This window comes from Dermacentor andersoni, chromosome 6 (genome assembly GCF_023375885.2).
Source record: "Dermacentor andersoni chromosome 6, qqDerAnde1_hic_scaffold, whole genome shotgun sequence".
NCBI classification, from domain to species: Eukaryota; Metazoa; Arthropoda; class Arachnida; order Ixodida; family Ixodidae; genus Dermacentor; species Dermacentor andersoni.
In genome coordinates this window covers 109220747-109242882 of record NC_092819.1, presented here as the reverse complement: position 1 = coordinate 109242882, position 22136 = coordinate 109220747, and the positions used below count along the sequence as shown (strand labels likewise).

The 22136-nt window shown below is 47.0% G+C and overlaps 1 protein-coding gene across 2 annotated transcripts in view; it reads right to left on the bottom strand.

Moving 5' to 3' along the window:
- Nucleotides 1-3076: 3076 nt before the first annotated feature.
- The window catches only part of LOC126522304 (glutathione S-transferase 3, mitochondrial-like), a 150760-nt gene continuing 131700 nt past the window's right edge, over nucleotides 3077-22136 (bottom strand). For both annotated transcript variants that reach the window (XM_055066338.2, XM_050171032.3), the window contains exons 5-6: nucleotides 5387-5459; nucleotides 3077-3512 (exon numbers count right to left, since the gene is read on the bottom strand). In XM_055066338.2, the coding sequence (XP_054922313.1) occupies nucleotides 3412-3512; nucleotides 5387-5459 (174 nt within the window). In that variant the 3' untranslated portion in view covers nucleotides 3077-3411. The remainder of the gene's footprint in view (nucleotides 3513-5386; nucleotides 5460-22136) is intronic.

Here is a 22136-nt window from a genome sequence, read left to right as displayed (position 1 = left end):
CGTTTATTATTTGAATTTACTTTTACCAACTTTGTGTACTCTACTTCCGGTCTCTAGAACAAAACAAGCTCATTGTAGTGAAAAATTTAACTATAAACGATAAATCAACGATGCGCACGTTTGTCATAAGAATCCATTTAACGAAAATGCCAAGCATGCAGCTGACTCTTCAAGGAGCCAGCTGAGTCCAGTGTTCGCGTCATTGCATCTCTCTTATCCGAGCTCGTAAAAGGCATCATACCTGAAGTATTGCTTTAAATACGGTTGCCCCCAACAGCACAGAAGGTCTCGCTTCTTGGACGCGGACGCATGGCAGCTAATATCAAGAATCTAGGTTATCGGTTAAGATGCGAAGCGCCACGACCAAACAAAACGAAGAGCGCTTCTAGAGCTTCGAACATTGGTGTCCACGTGCCTGCCTGCGGAACCACAGTGGAAGTCCCACCAACCTCCGCTAGCGCTGTTTCTTTTAAGAGATGCTCGTGCTGCCGCCAGAGGTGTCCTAGTCGGAGCTGGATGATGATGATAAAAACATATTTAGTGACAGGTAAGGGGATATTGAGAAGGCGCACCTAGTCCGGGGCTTCTGTGATGTCTATGACGTCTGGAGTTCCATCATCTGCAGGGTGCCTGTGCGCATGGCACTGAGAATATTTATTGAAAGTATAACCACGTAAAACGGTCTTCGCAACACTCTTCCCAAGTGACAGCACACCATAATTATGCCTATAAATGTACTTGTTCTCGTAGAAAAGTTTTAAACCGACCCAATAAAACAGTGATATACAAAGCTCAATCTTTGCTTTCCCTCAACAAAAAGTTTGCTGTCAGCTGGGCCTTGTTTATGGCTCTGTTGTTTTATTGTGGTTTTTCTTTTCTCAGTGCACATCTGGTAACTTCTTATGATTGCGTCAGACAAAAATGTCCGCTAACAACAAAACGGCAGTGAAAGGATGTGCAGGTCGCATTAACTGCCATCGCATCACCATTTACTAAAATATTCCACCAGAAGGGATGTACCTGTGTGCACGAGCTTTCATTTGGAGAAATGATCTTAAGTCATCGCATTATGGCTGGCTTTCATCGGCTGTCCCGCGGTTTAATGCTGCCATAACAGTGTTACCAACCAGTTTTACGAAGAAAGAACGCAGTGGCCAAAGAAAACCCTAATGGTCTTATGCGGCCTTCGCTCTTGCCCTTAATTGGACACTAGGCACCACTTCTCGTTCAGATGCTTACATAATGGTTTACAGTAATCCGCAAAATTTTAAATAGGAATGAGCTTCACTCAGTATTAATCAATGCTAAATAAATAAATAATATTAATTACGAAGTGGTAACAATAATCGCAAGTACGAAATATTTAAGGAAGTCTACAATTTTTAACAAAATTTCCTAGAGTTTACGTCACAGACGTGTGCTTAGCAGTCATTGCCAGCGAAGTTTCGTGCCTTGGAGAATCTGCACTAGATTTTGCTTGCATTGGTGAGAAGGGTTATAAATTGAAAAGCTGTAATACCAGTGCATGTAATCTTTTGGAAAATATGAACGAGTGCGCACGTGATGAAATACCAGCTATAAAATGCATGCTGGAACACGTGAATACAGATAAATATTTCATGTGCACGGTCCAGATAGTTATTTGTAGCTCTATATCTAAAAAAAATCTGCTGTCTTATTCAATGTGAGGAACAGACCACGAAATCAGAAATATTTCTAATGGCCATATTGACGAAGTACTAGCTAGCCATAACGATAACTGATTACATTAACCTTTACTGGTAATAGTCTTTTTTTTTCTTGTTTTTTAGGCATCGCTCACGGTACAGAAGTTTCATTTAGTTGCTGCGTTCAGATGCAGTAAATATATGAGCTGGGGCAGCGTAACTATTGCGTGAACACCATAAAAGTTTATGTCCATTTTACTTCGCCTGTTTCCACTTAGAATGACGCTGCTGAAGGCTTTTTGGTTTTCTAGTCATTAGCGCACTAAAAAGGCAGCATCATTAAATTTTGTTCAATCCTTCATGGATCAGGCAACACGTAAGTACAGTATTGTGGAGATGTAGGCAGCACTGGCAGCTTCACTCTGACCTTCGAGCAAAGAGGACTTAATTACTTATGCTAGAAACTTCATTTCGTAGAAGAACAGTCCAGAAGCCTGGAGCTCATTGAGATGGCATACTTGAGATGGAACCTGTCTGATAAACAAAAAAGAGTCGGGCACCTCATCTTGCTGGCCAACATCAGTGCACGTGGCTATACAGCACTTCCAAATATTGCCGATTTGAATGCCTTTAAATGTCAGCGAGGCACGTGTGCCTAGTATCAGCCTCACTAATTTTCATGAGACCCAGTAGGAGCAAGTTCTGCAGGAACACCGGCATAGCTGCTCCTATTTCCAAGCGGATTCATGGATAGATCAAGCAAAAAATATGCACGTCTTTAACTATTTTCCATCCTTAGTTGCACAAGTTCCGGCTGGACAGAGGTGATAAAGTTCTACAGGTTTCTCAACTTTTATTTAGTAATGTAGCAAAAATGATTTACTAGGTCGTATATAATTAATCCTCGACATTTTGTCTGAAAATTGAAGGTTGAGCCTTCGGCCCTACAAAGAAGTAAAAATGCCGAAAACACCTTGCATGAAGGTCGTTTATATCAGGGTTCGCAAGTCAGCGTCATAGGTGGTGCCATAGAACAACAGAAGAAAGCGAGTGATCATTTATGAGAGATCGTGGGTTTCCTGGTTCATGAAAAGGAATAATATGGGGCTCAATGTTCGTAAAGCATTGTATACAGATCTTGGATGTTTCCTTATATTGGTAAAAAAGCGTTGCAGCGCGCCTTAAAGTAAAACATTGTCTTCTCGAAAGGTTGGCTTGATCTTTCCTGCAACGATCCCCTACGCGATATCCCGTCTTAAGATGGGACAGCGCATGAACGTCTCTGGACGGTCAGAAAACAAACTCGGCTGGTAATACTTGCTGTATTGAAGGCATTTATACATTTGAAACTATGCTAGCGTAGCACTGCTTGACTAGTGCAGCTCCCTTCGGTAAGCAGGGCTTCCACATTCTGGAAAAACAATTTATTGAACAAAAAGGTGTACTGAAATCTCAACTCAAGCAACCCTTACCCCCGCGCTCACCTGTTTACTTCTTTCTCCCCTTCCTTCGATTAAGTTTTTGTCGCTACACAAACTGACAAACTCTTTGCACACAATCAGCCGAACTCCCTCGCGTTCTTCTCCCGTCAGTTCAACAAAAGGTATCGCGATAATGTCCTTGATAATGGGCGACAAGCAGACAGTCTTTGGATGCGGACAAGTCAGTTCCACATACGCTGTGACCGCAGTGTTTGAGCGCCGGCTTCTTTGACCAACTCGCTGCAGGGGTGAACAACGGCGGCTTAGATGCAATCCAGCATGCGCAGACCCAGACGCACAGTGAGTCCGAGCAAGGTAACCACGCCGAAGTACTGGAAGCCGCCACGCATCCGCTTGGATGGGTCTGCAAAGATCGAGTGCAGGATTAAGGGGCGATCCTTTCAAAAAGGAAGGCAACTGGTGCACAGCTAGCTTCGTCATGAGTTTCGAAGCCACCAAGTGTGTACAGCGATAACTGCTGCACTAGACACCGACTGTGCCACCTGCGGAAGTTTCAACTAGCGACTCAACTGAAGAATGAAGAGAGCTGCTCTCCTCTCTACCCAGCAACTCAAATCCGTTCACGAACTGTCACAGAGATCGGCACCATCGTTTCAACTATCATTACTACCGGTATCACGGCCACTACCATTATCAGTAGAATTTCATAGTCTCCTTTTCTAACTCGCATACGTCTTGGCTCTGAGTGGAGGTCATAAAGATCACGTTGCTGCCAGATTTAACTTGCTCGCCTGATGGCAACTGAGCTACCACGGCTGGTGTCGCTGTAGTCTTGTGCATGATACTTTAAAGAACAACCATGTAATGTCACCATGTCTGGTCATTTCCAAGACATTTTTGCACGCTGCCTGCGTCGATGCCGCACGGGAGAGCAATGTGCGGCTGCTTTCTTTTGTCTCGTGATTTATTTACTAGCAAAATATGGGCAGCTTCATTCGACTGGAAAAGCATTGAAAGCCACAGCGAGATCTACACGCCGCAACTCATCGCTCCGGCAGGCTTCAACAATACGCAGGGGCGACATGTTGGCGTGACGCAGCACGCGATTAAACTGCTGCTGTGCAGAAGGAACAGCCCCCTGGAAGTTATCAGGCGTCTCGTAATGCTTACGTGATGCTCACTCGATGCCAATCAGTTAGTCAACCAGCCGCACCACTAGCGCGTCATTGGCGACACCGAGATAGCACTGCAACGACGCTTACTGCGTCAACGTGCCTCGAGCGTCGCCACAGTTGCCATTGTATTAAAAGATTTACAACGCAGCAAAACCTCGCTTATGGTGGTTTTGGTGACCATGACAGGGATGACGGCAATGTTTGATTAGCCGACGACACCGATGAGCAGTAGAGCTAGAGAGGGATATTGAGCTGACGTTGTGGCGCCATCAAGTGGTTGAGGATAATTGTACAGAGCCTAGAGGAAATATTCTCGAAGCTGACCAGCGTCGGCACTTATAAAGCGCCACCACAAGGTGCGCCATAAATGGTGCCCACTGGTGCAGCAGGTATAGTTTGTTGGCACAGACGAGAGATGCCGTAATGTTTATCGCCATGCCCACGCTTCACCTGAGCGTGAGAACTGACCAAGACCGCCCGGCTTATAGCCGCGGAGCAAATATTGCGGCGAGTAGGCAGTGATCAAGAACATATGCAATAAACATGCATTAGCCATTCTTCCTTTTTCATGTTGTCCCTTCAAACAGATTTCTCGCTTACATACTATTTCATCACCTTTACCCTCTTGCGTAGCTCGTCTTCTGAGTGAAGGCTGTGGAGAGGCCAACGTAACACAGTGTGGACATGGGAAGCCAAATGCCTGCAAGGAATCCTCTACCTCTTACCAAAATTTTCTGTGTGCGCAAAACAATATCCTCGATACTTTAAAAGCCACAACATTATCAACACATTATTCTCGATACTTTAAAAACCACAGAGAGACAGCTCATAGGCCCTTAGCAAATCAGCTGATTTATTAATTTCCCAGAGTGTCATTCCCGACATAGTTAAATTTCGCCTTGCTGTTGCATGGAATTCCGTCATGCTGGCGTTTTGTGCCAGCCAATGAAGTCATAGCTGTCCTGTGAGCCAATCAAAAAGACAAGAAATTCAATTCAAGAATACAGCGGAATTGGTGTCGATAATAACACATATGGATTAAATCACCGGACAAATTATACAAGCTGAAGCCCCCAGGACAATGTTCAGAAAACCAACGCACTTCCCGTGGAGTACCCGATGGCGTAGACAATCCTGCCGGCCAGGTAGACAAGTCCCGCACCAGCAGCGACTTTCTGTAGGATAAAAAGAAAAGCTGCACGTCACACGCTGTTCCCAATAAGTAGCACACGTTAAAGGCCACTAAAAGTCCCTCTCAACATACAGTTTCACACTCAATCATTTATTGATCCAAATGTATGGTAATGCTGATGGCGTCATGCGCTAGGCGCTCCGCCGTCACACGCTCCCATGCGCTTACGCAATAAGCCTCAACAAGGAACACGCGGCGGCGTCTAACATCGAAGAGGCGTACAAAATGCTTTAAGGGGAGGCGCTCTTCCAAAGAAATGCATTTTTAACATTTGCACTGAAGATTTGAATATTGACCTACGCACAGCGTTTTTAAAGTAGATTTCCAATGTGTCATTAGTTTTTGTGTAACTGCAGTATTGCTTGATTTATATTCCACACAATGGGAAAATACAGTGATGGGGGCACATTATGGTGCATTAAATTTTCGCGAGAAGGATTCTGCTGCTGCATATTGATCTCTTTCTAGACCCACAAGTACATCTAATGATTCCGAAACTACAGAAAAAGACAGATCTACCGGCCCCTGCTCTAAAACAGCTGAGCTTACTTCTTCTGCATGAAAAGTACAGCAACCACGTGCACATCTATACCGATGGATCGACTACGTCGTGCAGTTCTTCTGGTGCCGTGGTTATACCAACGCGAGGAATGACACTGCGGTTCAAGACATCGCATGTCACGACCTCAACGGCGGCAGAACTAACGACCCTGCGTCGAGCACTGGAATTCATTGATTGTGAAAGACCTAGAAAATGGGCTGTGTTCTGCGATTCAAAACCAGCACTACAGGGCACGCAGTCAGTTCTCCGACACGGATGTCATGACCAATTGACATACGAAGTTGTGAAACTTTACCATGATGTCCAACAAGAAGGTCACGAGGACGTTTTTCAATGGGTACCTGGCCATTGTGGAATAAGTAGCAATGATTCCGCCGATAACGCTGCTCGCACAGCACATCGAGGAGAGCACAACGTTTCAATTCTGCTTTCGAGGACTGACGCTGCAAAGTAGCTTCGACACCTGGCACGCAGTCTCACAGTGACCGAGTGGAACTCGCCAAACTTACGACTCACGCGACTGCATCAACTAAACCCCTCCCTGCAACTCCGACCCCCACTCGGACTTCCTCGACGTGAAGCTGCGCTTCTCTGCCACCTTTGGTTAGGAGTGGCCCTCACAAAGGCATACTCTACATTAATTGGAATGACTGACAGTGCAGCTTGCTAGGTCTGTGGCACCGAAGAAAACATCGACCACCTGCTGTGCCACTGTCCAAGATATGCCTCAGAGAGACAAGAACTTGCCAAAGCTTTCCAAAATCTGGACAATCGGCCGCTTTCTGTGCAGGTGCTGCTAGAACACCGCCCCCATCGCCCGTCGGCCCATAAAGCGGTGAAGGCGCTTTTGTGTTTCTTAAGGACGACGGGTTTGTGCGACCATCTGCGACTATTAACGCGATTTCTGTAAGACCACACGCGTCAGCGAACTCGCCGCAATTTCCTTCTTTCCTTCCCTCCTCTCTCTCCCTGTGATCTTTGTTTGCCCCTTTCCCATTCCCCGGTGTAGGGTAGGCACCCGGACGTTATTCTGGTTAACCTCCCTGCCTTCTACTTTTCTCTTTCCTCCTCCTCCCCTAGACCCAAAAGAGCCGATGCCTATACGAACTGCGCGTAATATTACAGGAACTATAAAAATAATTAGTACATTTCAACAAACCTTTTTTCACAATACCGTGAAAATAGCCTTGTACACGTATCATTGTCCCATACTAGCGAAATTCCACGCACGCACTCTTGAATATAAGCGCAATGCTGATATCTACTTTAAATTGAAATATTTCATAGAAATAATGGCGAAAATTTCAGGAAATTGAGAAAAATTTATTTGAAGTGTCCCAATTTTATTGCGTAGTTACAATAATTGTACAGGCTGGTTGGCTAGATATCGGCACTTACAAAGATCTAAATGAGCAACAGCAAGATACTTGTTGTGAAAAATGATTATGAAAAAAGTGCCAACGAAGACTATATTTTGACATTGTGCATCCAATTACTCAAAAACTTACAGCTACACCAGCTACAGAAAAGCTAATGACATTTTAAATCTGCATAAAAAAACTCTATAAAAGGCGGGATTTTGAAAACTCTAGCACAAATATTAAAAAAAGGCGTTTCGACGAGCGTCTACCGTACATTAGGGTCTCCTGGCATGTTTTCTTTTGAAGTTGTTACTGAGCGTTTGGAAAGTGGCGAAGAAACATGAAAAATATCGGAACGTGGCGAAGGCACGAACTGCCGTGGGGTTGCTCATGCACAATTTCGACGAAGTGGTTGCTATCCACGCAAAGCGTCGCTTTATCTATTGTTTCGAGCTGCGTGAACCATGCCCTGAAAGAAGTGAGTGAGTTTGAGCACGAATGTATTATTGGTGCAGCGAGGCTGACGCGTTGAACACATTTGTAAAATACATTTCTTTTTTTTTGTCTTTCTGTTGCGGCTCGATTACAAATCAGCTTGTTTATATTGTCACGTGGTGGTGACGTTGAATAACACAGTAGCAATACTGTGAACGACAAAACTAACTTTTATTGGGCGAACCTGTGCCCACAAAACAGGCTACACTTATAGCACAACGATAGCGGCGAACACGCTCGGCGATCGTCGAAAATCTGATCAGCGGGTCAAGCGCGTCGGCTTTTATAGAGCAGTCATCGAATGTTCCAGACTAATCGTTCGGACCCGCGTGCCTTCCACAAAGTTCTACACCATTCGCGTTACGCGATGAAATCAGATAACACAAGGTTCGGCGACAACAGAAAGCCGGGTAGCATCGATAACTTTCCAGAAACTGCAGGCGCGTTCCGCGCTGCGCGATTACAGTTGTTAAGCGGCGAAATATGGTCGCCCGATAAAGATAAGTACACGTGTCAATACCCCCCTCTTAAAAAGCATCGACCCGATGCTGCAAACAAACGAAGTTAATAAACAAAAGCACTCGTAGCAAAGAAAAGAACAAAAATGACGAAGTTCATCAGTGTCCGTAAAAGGGTTTAAGGCGCACCACGTGGACCACTTCAGATCGTGCGCGGCGCCGCTGTGAATGCGAAATGCCGTCTGGCACGACCTCATAGTCCAGAGCGCCAATACGTCGGATGACCTTGTAGGGTCCGAAATAGCGTCGGAGTAGTTTTTCACTGAGTCCTCGTCGGCGTATCGGGGTCCAGACCCAAACACGGTCGCCAGGCTGGTACTCGACGAAGCGTCGTCGGAGGTTCTAGTGTCGGCTGTCGGTCCTCTGCTGGCTCTTGATTCGCAGGCGGGCGAGTTGCCGGGCTTCTTCGGCGCGCTGGAGATAGCTAGCGACGTCAACATTCTCTTCGTCACTTAGGTGCGGCAGCATGGCGTCAAGCGTCGTCGTCAGGTTCCTGCCGTAAACCAGCTTAAACGGCGCGATCTGTGTTGTTTCTTGCATCGCCGTGTTGTACGCAAAGGTTACGTACGGCAGCACCGCGTCCCACGTCTTGTGTTCGACGTCGACGTACATTGCTAGCATGTCGGCGAGGGTCTTGTTCAAGCGCTCCGTGAGACCATTCGTCTGCGGATGGTAGGCAGTTGTCCTCCTGTGGCTTGTCTGGCTGTACTGCAGAATGGCTTGGGTGAGCTCTGCTGTAAAAGCCGTTCCTCTGTCGGTGATGAGGACTTCTGGGGCACCATGTCGCAGCAGGATGTTCTCGACGAAAAATTTCGCCACTTCGGCTGCGCTGCCTTTTGGTAGAGCTTTAGTTTCAGCAAAGCGGGTGAGATAGTCCGTCGCCACGACGATCCACTTATTCCCGGATGTTGATATCGGAAATGGCCCCAACAAATCCATCCCAATCTGCTGGAATGGTCGGCGAGGAGGTTCGATCGGCTGTAGTAATCCTGCTGGCCTTGTCGGTGGTGTCTTGCGTCGTTGACAGTCTCGGCATGTCTTGACGTAACGGGCGACGTCGGCGGTCAGACGCGGCCAGTAATACCTTTCCTGTATTCTCGACAGCGTCCGGGAGAATCCGAGATGCCCAGCGGTTGGATCGTCGTGTAGGGCGTGCAGTATTTCTGGACGCAGCGCTGACGGTACAACAAGAAGGTAGCTGGCGCGGACTGGTGAGAAGTTCTTCTTCACGAGCAGGTTGTTCTGTAGGGTGAACGAAGACAACCCGCGCTTAAATGCCCTAGGGACAACGTCGGTGTTCGCTTCCAAATACTCGACGTGGCCTTTTAGCTCCGGGTCTGCTCGTTGCTGGTTAGTGAAGTCTTCCGCGCTTATTATCCCAAGGAAGGCGTCGTCGTCCTCGTCGTCTTGCGGCGGGGGATCGATGGGGGCGCGTGATAAGCAGTCGGCGTCGGAGTGTTTTCTTCCGGACTTGTATATTACCGTGACGTCATATTCTTGTAGTCTGAGGCTGCACCGCGCCAGCCGTCCTGAAGGGTCCTTTAAGTTAGCTAGCCAACACAATGCGTGATGGTCACTGACGACTTTGAATGGCCTGCCATAGAGGTAAGGGCGGAATTTAGCTGTAGCCCAAATGATGGCGAGGCATTCCTTTTCAGTCGTAGAATAGTTGCTTTCCGCTTTTGACAGCGACCGGCTAGCATACGATATCACCCTTTCAAGTCCTTCTTTCCTCTGGACTAGGACGGCACCGAGTCCTAGGCTACTGGCGTCAGTGTGGATTTCGGTATCGGCGTCCTCGTCGAAGTGTGCAAGTACCGGCGGCGACTGCATGCGCCGTTTGAGTTCTTGAAATGCCTTGGCCTGCGGCGTTTCCCACTTGAACGCGACATCGCATTTGGTTAGATGTGTTAGCGGCTCCGCGATGCGTGAAAAGTCCTTGACAATGCGCCTATAGTAGGCACACATGCCAAGGAATCTGCGCACTGCCTTCTTGTCGGTTGGCTGCGGGAACTTTGCGATGGCAGCTGTCTTCTGTGGGTCGGGGCGTACTCCTGATTTGCTGATCACGTGGCCTAGAAACAAAAGCTCATCGTAAGCGAAGCGGCACTTTTCCGGCTTCAGAGTGAGCCCTGATGACTTGATGGCTTCTAACACTGTCGCAAGTCGCCTAAGGTGATCGTCGAAATTTCCGGCGAAGACAACGACGTCATCCAGGTAAACAAGGCACGTCTGCCACTTCAGTCCGGCTAACACCGTGTCCATGACGCGCTGAAACGTTGCAGGCGCCAAGCACATTCCGAATGGCATGACCTTGAACTCGTAGAGGCCATCTGGCGTGATGAAGGCAGTCTTTTCGCGATCTCTCTCGTCGACGTCTATTGGCCACTAGCCAGACTTGAGGTCCATCGACGAGAAGTATTTAGCGTTGCAGAGCCGATCCAATGCGTCGTCTATCCGTGGAAGGGGGTACACATCCTTCTTCGTGATCTTGTTCAGTCGACGATAATCGACGCAGAAGCGTAGGGTTCCGTCCTTTTTCTTTACCAGGACCACAGGAGAGGTCCACGGGCTTTTCGACGGTTGGATGATGTCGTCGCGCAGCATTTCGTCGACTTGTTGCCTAATAGCTTCACGTTCTCGCGTCGAAACTCGGTAAGGGCTCTGGCGGAGTGGTCGAGCGCTCTCTTCAGTTATTATGCGATGCTTTGCAACTGGTGTTTGTCGAATCCTCGATGACGTCGAAAAGCAGTCTTTGTATCGTCGGAGAAGACTTCTGATCTGTTGCTGCTTACCCATAGGAAGACTTGGATTCACGTCGAAGTCTGGTTCGGGGACAATGCTGATCGGGGTAGATGCGGCTGAATCCGAGAGGACGAAGGCATTGCTGTTTTCCGCAATTTCCTCGATGTATGCGATTGTCGTGCCCTTGTTGATGTGCTTGAACTCTTGGCTGAAGTTGGTTAGCATAACTTCCACTTGCCCTCCGTGGAGTCGAGCGATCCCTCTTGCGACGCAAATTTCACGGTCGAGCAGTAGATGTTGGTCGCCCTCGATGACGCCTTCTACGTCAGCAGGTGTTTCAGTGCCGACGGAAATAATAATGCTGGAGCGCGGCGGGATGCTCACTTGATCTTCGAGCACACTCAAGGCGTGGTGACTACGACAGCTCTCCGGCGGTATCGCTTGATCTTGTGACAGCGTTATCGATTTCAACTTCAGGTCGATGACTGCGCCATGTTGATTCAGGAAGTCCATGCCGAGAATGACGTCTCGTGAACACTGTTGGAGGACAACGAAGGTGGCAGGGTAAGTCCGGTCATGAACGGTAATTCTTGCCGTGCAGATCCCAGTCGGCGTAATCAGTTGTCATCCAGCGGTCCGTATTTGAGGGCCTTCCCATGCAGTCTTAACTTTCCTCAACTGGGCGGCGATGGGTCCACTCATGACGGAGTAATCGGCTCCTGTGTCTACTAAGGCGGCGACTTCGTGGCCGTCGAGAAGCACGTCGAGGTCGGTCGTTCTTTGTCTTGCGTTGCAGTTAGGTCTCCGCGTCGGATCACGGCTGCGTCGTGTTGAACTGAAGCTGGAACGTCGCGTCGTCAAGTCGTCTTTTGTCGGTGTAGTCTTGGCTTCCTGACTTCGTCGGGACGGCGGCGTGTCGTCATTAGGTCGTCGAGATGGTTTCTTCGTCGTCTTCGTCGGCGGCGGAGGATCTTCGTCAGTTCGACGAACAGCAACCGCACCTCCATCGGTTGCTGCTTTTAGTTTTCCGGATACGGGCTCGCTGACCGGCCCCGGGCTGGGCCAGTGTATGGTCGGCGCTGCGGCGACAGGTAGCGGCCTGGTGATGGCGAACGCGACGGTCGTCGAGAGCTCCACTGAGTAGCGGCGAGGTAGTCGGTGATATCGCGAGGGCGTTCACCTCGCTGCGGGCGCGGAGCATTGACGGCAAAATCTCGCAGTCCCATCTCCCGGTATGGGCATCGGCGATACACATGGCCGGCTTCTCCGCAGTGATAGCAGAGCGGACGGTGGTCGGGGGCTCGCCAAATGTCCGTCTTCCTTGCGTAGGTGCGCTGGGCGACGGGTGGGCGTGCTGGCGGCGGCGGACGACGGAATTGCGTCGTTGCAGGGCCCTGGCGTGGTCGCGGAGGGGGACCTTGACGGCGTGCGACGGCGGCGTAGGTCATCGCTTCTGGCTGGGGCTGCGGTAATTGAGGTTGCACCTCAGGAACCCCAAGCGATCGCTGAACCTCGATCTTTCACGGTGTCAGTGATCGAAGCTATTTGAGGCTGCGACGAAGGCAGGACCTTGCGCAGTTCTTCGCGCACAATGGCCCTGATGGTCTCTTGAAGGTCGTCCGAACCCAGTCCTTGGATGGCATACTGCGGCGTGTGCCCCTGGCGGTTATATTGCCGGGTGCGCATCTCCAGAGTTTTCTCGATCGTCAATGCCTCTGCAGAAAACTCAGCTACGGTCTTCGGCGGGTTACGAATAAGTACTGCGAAAAGTTCTTGCTTGACGCCCCGCATCAGGAAGCGGACTTTTTTGTCCTCTGACATTTCCGGGTCGGCGTGCCGGAAAAGACGGGCCATCTCCTCCGTGAAGATCGCGATCGTCTCGTTTGGCAGCTGCACTCTGGTTTCTAGTAGTGCTTGGGCTCGCTCTTTTCGCACGACGCTTGTAAAGTTTGCAAGAAGCCGCTTCGGAACAGGTCCCATGTCGTTAAGGTGGCTTCTCGATTCTCGAACCAAGTCCTGGCGGCGTCTTCCAGTGCGAAATAGACATGCCGCAGCTTGTCGTTGCTGTCCCAACTGTTAAACGTAGCGACCCTCTCATACGTCTCGAGCCAGGTTTCCGGGTCCTCGAATGTTGATCCGCGGAACGTCGGAGGTTCCCTGGGCTGCTGCAGCACGATGGGGTACGCTGGGGTTGCCATTAGGGTTGCCTTGTCCACAATCTTCTTGGTCTTTTCAGGTAGAAGTCCGTGCTCCGGGGGCAGCTGTTGAAGACGGCGGCTTCCTCGATGCTCCGGGACTACGTTGGTGTTCTCTTTGCGGTCCGGGCTTGGATCACGGCTTGTCGGGGGCGTCCGGTACATGAACGAAAAGCACCTCCACCAGATGTCACGTGGTGGTGACGTTGAATTACACAGTAGCAATACTGTGAAGGACAAAACTAACTTTTATTGGGCGAACCTGTGCCCACAAAACAGGCTACACTTATAGCACAACGATAGCGGCGAACACGCTCGGCGATCGTCGAAAATCTGATCAGCGGGTCAAGCGCGTCGGCTTTTATAGAGCAGTCGTCGAATGTTCCAGACTAATCGTTCGGACCCGCGTGCCTTCCACAAAGTTCTACACCATTCGCGTTACGCGATGAAATCAGATAACACAAGGTTCGGCGACAACAGAAAGCCGGGTAGCATCGATAACTTTCCAGAAACTGCAGGCGCGTTCCGCGCTGCGCGATTACATTTGTTAAGCGGCGAAACATGGTCGCCCGATAAAGATTACACGTGTCAATATTGTAATACCTTATAATCTCTTAGAGCTCAGCTCTTAGGCGCCCGTTCCTGCGCTGTGCGTCGACGTTCCTCGACGTAACCTAGCGAGCGAGCACAGGATGAAAGAGCAAAGGCGGAGCGCCGTGGGGGATGAAAGACGCCGATAACGAAGAGAGCGCGAGGAGGAAAGCGGAGGAGGAGGGTGTGACGAAAGCGTGAGAAGAAAAGCGTTGAGCCGCGTAACACGTGTTGTACGGTGACGATAGCTACGAGATGGCGCGTCGTCTGTTCACTGACGCCATCGATAACGCAAGCGGCGAGCGCATCCACCGATCCCATATGTGGAAACTAAGCACTGCATGAGCGGAGGTCTGTCTGCGGTGGCTGCTGTGAATCGCACCCATGCGTCACCCACCCGTTGCCTCGCGTGATCTCCCGATCAGCAAGGCAGTCGCGCCACATTTGATTGATTTTATTTTACCACACACAAAGTACAAAAGAAAATTGCATATGAAGTGTGGTTGGGAAAGTGGGAAAAAAGCGACACACATGTAGCTTGACTGGCCCCACCTCCCAGTACCCAGCAGCGGTCACTTTAGCAGACGTAAGTAATATAAGTACATAGAGACTGTTAAAGTTTCGATATTTGTTTGTTAAAGAATAGCGGACACTTTAACAGAAGTAAATAAAACATGCTAACAAAAACTGAAAGTAGCAATACTTGTTAAATAATACGTATAGGATGGAAACTACTGCATTATGTAACCAAATGAACTAAAAACCAATGATAACAAGTATTATGCAGAAAGCTCTTACAAGTCATTTCTCGAAAGTATATGCAAATTCTCTAACATCAGATGGAATTTATTTAAAACCTGTGGCATGCTAAACTGCATCATCTGAAAACCATAGTTACTGCGAGATCTTGCTACGTGCCAAAGCTCTGTGCGCCTCAAGTAGTGTAAAGAAGCGTTATATTGCAAGTTTGAGTGTTCTCAGATTGTGTGTATTCTTACGTATTTCACATTAAAAGGCAGATAGTAGCTTAAATTTATATGACTTGGCTAATTTTAAAATGTACTGTTTAGTAAACAACTGAGATGTGTGCACATCATATGGCTGCTTGACAATAACTCATAGAGCATTTTTCTGCAGTATAATAAGCTTATACAGAGCTTTGCTAGTGCTATTTCCCTATACGAGATGACAGTAATGCAAATGCGATTCAAACACGGCAGTGTGTACTAAATGGTTGTGGAAGACTGGAAGGAAGTACATACACTTCCTTAGCATGCCTAAAGCTTTCGGAAGTTTAGTATGTATGTGGTCCCAAAGCATCAATTCGTTAAAAATTACTTCCAATGATTTATATCATAAGAAGCCAACAAACACTGACACTAAGGACAACATAGGGGAAATTACTTGTGCCTAATAAATGAAATAAAGAAACGATAAATTAATGGAAATAAAGTGGATGAAAAAAACAACTTGCCGCAGGTGGGAACCGAACCCACAACCTTCGCATTTCGCGTGCAATGCTCTACCAATTTAGCTACCGCGGTGCCGTTTTCCCAACCACTTTCTGGGTATTTATGTGTCCTAGTAGAACCCTGGGAGTGTTATCCAGCGCCACCACTCACAGACTTTGGCGGCGGACGTGGAACGTCCTTTTTGCCGCAGGCGTCACGAGAACGTGATCTTTTTGGGTGAAGGCAACTGGTCAATAAACCGACATATGCTACCTGAAGGCATCAATGTTGCCGGATTCGAGATTGTTATATAGTAAACGAGAAGAAAGGAGGTTAACCGAGGGGCCCGATTTTTATTAGTCATATCATAAGAAGCCAACAAACACTGACACCAAGGACAACATAGGGGAAATTACTTGGGCTTAATAAGTGAAATAAAGAAACGATAAATTAGTGGAAATTAAAGTGGATTAAAAAGCAACTTGCCGCATGTGGGAACCGAACCCACAACCTTCGCATTTCGCATGCGATGCTCTACCAATTGAGCTACCGCGGGATTTAGCTACAAGAGAGATTTTAACGACATAGTGATTTGAGTGCAGGACGTCACCGAAGTTACATGGTACGGATATTGGGTGAAAAAAAAAAACAGCTTTTGTTTTAGAAGAGATTATAATATTGAGTTTTCGACAGACCAAGCACTCAGTTTATACAGAATTTGATTTCCACGTTCTACAAGGTCATTAGCATCTGTTCCTGCTAGAAAGATCCTTGTGTCGTCTGCATATATTATGTAACTGGCTGAAGTTTCAATGCTTACTAGATCTCTAGATCTGCATATATATAACGAACAACAGAGGCCTCAGGATACTGCCTTGTAGAACGCCAGATTTAATTTCGCGGGCTATTGATAATTCTTGGTGAATGCAAACTGATTGATACCTTCTTGATAAGTAGCTACTTAACAAATGAGCTGCAATACCTTGAATTCCATAACAACACAGTTTCTTTAACATAGTAATATGATTTATCCGATCGAGCGCTTTAGAAAAGTCAATAAAAACACTCAGTGTTATCAGTTTATTGTTTATTTGGCGTAATATTAATTCTTTTCGATGCAATAAGGCCATTGTCGTTAAGAATTCAGGTCTAAAACCGTACAGAGGTGGAGTAATAAGTGAATATTTATCTAGAAAAGTAAAGAATCTTGAGTGAATTAACTTTTCTATATGCTTAGAAAACAGCGGCAACATAGATATTAGTCTATAGTTACCTGGAATATTTCTGTCGACGCTTTTTAACAAGAGTGTTAGTTTTGCTATATTAATTTTCATAGGAAATATACCGGTACCTCAAACAAGATTATAAACGTGGCTTATACAAGGAGTGATAATGTCCGGGACGAATATTACTAGTTTCATTTTCATACATCAATGTCTCCACATCTGTTTTTTTAAAGTGCCGCGAATGTGTTTAAAGTGCCGCGAACGAAGTGCCGCGAACACTTAACTACTGTCTGTTGGAGCTAAAAAAATTGGTGACTCGGACGCAGGCTTCTAAATAGTCATGTATAACAGGGTTGTGGGAACTCTGAGGAAGAGATGCGAAGTACTCGTTAAAAATGTTTGCTAACATTGGTCCGTTTAAAATATTGTTTTCTATAGTTAACTCTTTCAACTCGATAGTTGAATTCTGAGAAATAATAACTGAAGAAAGCTGCTGCCAGAAATGTTTACTATCCTTGATGCCATCAAACATATTAGATAAGTAGTCGCGTTGAGCGCTTCGAAGTGTCTTGTTTAGAAGATTTCTATAGTTTTTGAACGCCTGTAATGCATCCAGATTTCGATTTTTCAGAAATATGTTATACAGTTTATTTTTTTTTTGGTTGATCATTTTCAACAAGTGTGGCATCATCAACGGTTTACGCGCGCGTCTCGGTTTCTCAATATTCTTATAAGGAAAATGGTTTTATACCACGAGCTACATATTTCCATAAAGCTATTGTACGCGGTTTCTGCAGAAAAAGAGGAGAGTACGTTGTCCCAATTCGTATTGCTAATTCCATTCCTAAATGGACATAAAGTGCCTGCATTAATGTCCTGTACAAAGGTGGATGGTGTCGTTTTATGCCCCAGCCCTTTTTGCATGTCAACAATCAGATAAATGGGCAAATGGTCACTCAGATACTGCAACTGTAGATGCACGTGCACTGTCTTGTGACAAATTTGTCAGGAAAACATCTATAAGTGTAGCAGTCCTTGAAGTTATGCGCGCAGCACCAGTGAGCATACCACTTATCAGTCAAGGAACATGGATAGTTAGTTAGGTTCGCTTGGAAGTTCTCTGCAGCATGTCAATATTGATGCCTCCGCCAAGCACTAATGCATAATTGGGGGTCAAAACAAAGTAAAGAAGTTCATGTAGCAGCAATACAAATCTTTCAGCACAACCATCAGGGGGCCTGTACAGAACGACAAGTATAATGCGTCCTGATTTCACACAAATCATTTCTACATCAGGCTCAGACCAAGAAAACTTGTCAATGTATTCGTAACTAATTCTTTCAAATATAAGCAAACACCCCCACTTCGTCTTGTTTCCGTATTTAAAAAAGCAGTGCTGTACCCTTAGAGATGAAACACATCACCATGACTTGCAAACCATGTTTCTGTCAGTATGATAGTGGTGAATTCAGTATTTACTTAATTGAGAAAAACACAGAAGTCATCATATTTGTTTTGCGCTGGCTACATATTGAAGTGGAAAAATGTAAAAAGCAACACAGGGAATTCTGTAAGTAGAAGATTATAATTAGGCAGGAAAACAGAAAAAATTATCCATGAGTATGGAGGATAAAGAGAATACGCGAGCACCAGCCAAGGAACAGCTACACTGGACTCGCAAGGTCCTCCACTTGTTTGATCACAGGAGCAGAGAACCCATCTCTTTCACGGAGAAAAACCTTGCCATTTCTACACCAGGCATACTTAGAGCCATTTTGTTTCGCCCAGTGCTACGTTGCGCTACCTTTGCAGTGTGCCCCACGGGACAGATCATCCGCGGTAACCAATATATCGCGAAATGAAAACACGCATGGAGCGGGACTGCAATTCCACATTAGGGAGTATGGTATCGTCAGTGCATTTTAGAGCGCTGCTCTTGGGCACCCGTTGCTGCGCTGAGCGTCGGCGTCATTACTCGGCGTAAGAGAGCGACCGAGCACAGCAAAAGATGAAAGCGAACGCGGAATGCAGTGTGAAATGACAGAAGAGCGCGCGAGGACGAGAGGGGAGGAGGAGGGTACAGTGAAAGCATGAGGCGGAAATTGGAGAAGAAGTGGAGGAAAGGTGGCCTTTCGGAAGCCATCCGTGACTTGGAAGTACCGGGCTCGCAGCGTTAAAGGAAGGAAATGCAGGCACGACAGATGAGGATTATTGTTGTGGGACGAGGTAAGCCCGAAATGGTGTAAACTTAAAAAAGTTTGTGTAGTGCCACGCAAAAGTGTTTATGAGAAGCGAAAAAAAGAAAATAGAGCATTGTCGCCAGCTGCTCCAGTATACCCGGTGCTAGAGCGATCAGCTGGCAGCCATCTTCTATTCCTTTCGGAACGTGACAATCTCCGGCTATTTTGAAAGAAAAATCGGTCTTGTTGGGAATATTAATGCTTCTTTAATGTGTACACATCACATTGACGTGATGGGTTTTTGTGGTTTTTTTGATGTTCCTGATAGACAGGTGGTGTGTGCGTTGACAGACAGACAAAGAACTTTATTTACATGGTCCTGAGAAGCTTTGCCGTAGGGCAGAGCTGCGGGCCGCTCCCACGTAGAGGCTAGTAGGGCGAGCCTAACCGCCGCATCGTAGCCTGAAATCTTTTTACCAATAGCGGAATGCTAATGGCGACAAAGACGTTGAATCTGATGTTTTTAATTTCCTCCAATTATGTCTGATCAGTGCGCACATGTCATATCTAATGCAGAGCTCTCGCAGTTCTTATCACTTCGAGCGACAGACATCTGAAGGAGGTGGGGCGCGCGGAGTGGCCAGAAATATGTTGCACCACTTGTGGCGACCTGATTGCAGTTATAGAATAGAAACAGTTAAGAATAGCTTTACGTCGTAGAGCTCCACGGTGATATGCATATGCATTTTCGCGCTCGCCTGACCATGCTCCACGGCGGTAAGGGAAAAATGATAGCGCGGAGCGCACTAAAGCAGTGGTGAAATGGTGAGATAAAGCCACGTCTGTCAACATGCGCGCGCCCTACGCTCGCCACCTCCTCGTTTTAAACACAGTGGACTGGGGAATGCTACGTGCCAGCGCCGCTTTTTGTTATCAACGCAACATCAGAATATAGAGATACCGTGAGTGTCCTGCTACGAGGGTCATTTGATAACTGCGGTAAAAAGGAATTAAAGGTACCATGTTTGCAAAAAGCAATATTTTATTTTTCAGCATAGTTCCCTTCCAACTCAACACAATTCTTCCGCCGGTGCTGCAATTTTCTTATCCCCTAAAAAGTAAGGATAGCTTGATTCCCTTGAAGTAGTCAGTTACCACTGAGATACCCTCTTCACCTGAAGAAGAAAATTTCTTTCCACCCAGCCACTTGTTCAGATTCGCAAAGGGGAAATAGTCGCATGGGGACAAATGTGGAGAATAGGGTGGTTGAGGCACAAACTCGAAGCCTAACTGCGCCATTGGGACATTGCAGCAAGCTATATGTGGGGCGGAGCATAGTCTTGGTGAAAGAGGAGTTTTTCCCGTGCTAACCCACGTCGTTCAGTGCGCAATTATTTTTTCACTTGATATAGGAGTGTTGCATAATATGGTCCTGTTATCGTTTTGCTATGTTGCAGAAAAGAAAGGTACAAAATGGCTGGAGAATTTCAAATAAACTTCCAGTTAGCAGTCAGCGCTTGTCAGTTGTATTAATTTCCTCGTGTCCGTGTTTTATTTGCGCTTTTTAACCTCGGTTCTACATAGTTCTCGTCTAGGAGGCCACGCGCGAACATCCCGGAAGTGCCATTAGATGGCGCAGCTCGTCCAGAAAGAATCGCGAGGCAGAAGGCCGTTTGCGTGGAATGTTTCACGCCGCAGGCATGCGCGTGTGCGCCATGTATATTGAAGGCAATGCGTAGGCTTCGCGGTGGTGGCACCAGATGGCGCTGACTGTTCTTAGGGAAGCGCGAAAGAGGAATCCCGCTGCATCAAACGCCTCATACAAAACTCATTTCGACAGTGGCAATACGTTGTTTCGCTATATTTCATCATCATCATCATCATCAGCCTAATTACGCCCACTGCAGGGCAAAGGCCTCTCCCATACTTCTCCAACAACCCCGGTCATGTACTAACTGTGGCCATGTCATCCCTGCAAACGTCTTAATCTCATCCGCCCACCTAACTTTCTGCCGCCCCCTGCTACGCTTCCCTTCCCTTGGAATCCAGTCCGTAACCCTTAATGACCATCGGTTAACTTCCCTCCTCATTACATGTCCTGCCCATGCCCATTTCATTTTCTTGATTTCAACTAAGATGTCATTAACTCGCGTTTGTTCCCTCACCCAACCTGCTCTTTTCTTATTCCTTAACGTTACACCTATCATTCTTCTTCCCGTAGCTCGTTGCGTCGTCCTCAATTTGAGTAGAACCCTATTCGTAAGCCTCCAGCTTTCTGCCCCGTAGGTGAGTACTGGTAAGACAGAGCTATTATACACTTTTCTCTTGAGGGATAACGGCAACCTGCTGTTCATGATCTGAGAATGCCTGCCAAACGCACCCCAGCCGATTCTTATTCTTTTGATTATTTCCCTCTCATGATCCGGATCCGCCGTCACTACCTGCCTTAAGTAGATGTATTCCCTTACCACTTCCAGTGCCTCGCTACCTATCGTAAACTGATATTCTCTTCCGAGACTGTACTTTACTTACTTTAGTTTTCTGCAGATTAATTTTTAGACCCGTCATTCGGCTTTGCCTCTCCAGGTCAGTGAGCATGCATTGCAGTTGGTGCCCTGAGTTACTAAGCAAGGCAATATCATCAGCGAATTGCAAGTTACTAAGGTATTTTCCATTAACTCTTATCCCCAATTCTTCCCAATCCAGGTCTCTGAATACCTCCTGTAAAGACGCTGTGAATAGCATTCGAGAGATCGTATCTCCCTGCCTGACGCCTTTCTTTATTGGGATTTTGTTGCTTTCTTTATGAAGGACTACGGTGTCTGTGGAGCCGCTATAGATATCTTTCAGTATTTTTACATACGGCTCGTCTACACCCTGATTCCGCAATGCCTCCATGACTGCTGAAGTTTCGACTGAATCAAACGCTATATTTATTCAATGCTAAACGCAGTACCATCGACAATCGGCGTGAGATGGGCTTCGCGGAAGTTTTTTCACGAGCGTTTCTCTAACAAAATTCGACATGCCGACGTGCTGCTTCGTGCCACATCGCAAGCGGGGTATTTGCGCGGATAGTTTCAGCCGTAATGGTAGCAAGTGCACAAAGATCACATGTGAATTTGGCCGCGCAATGGGCGCGTAGTTTGTTCGCCCGTGTTTCACAATAATCGTAACGGGTAAATGCAGCAGCTTGAATCGCAAGTCACTCCGATATATCTGAAATAATGTGAACAGCATACACGCGCAGTTATCAGTTTTTGGCCAATATTGTCGTATTCAATGTCGTAATCATCTGCGGCATTTGCCCAAGCCGTGTAAGCGACAACAGTCACC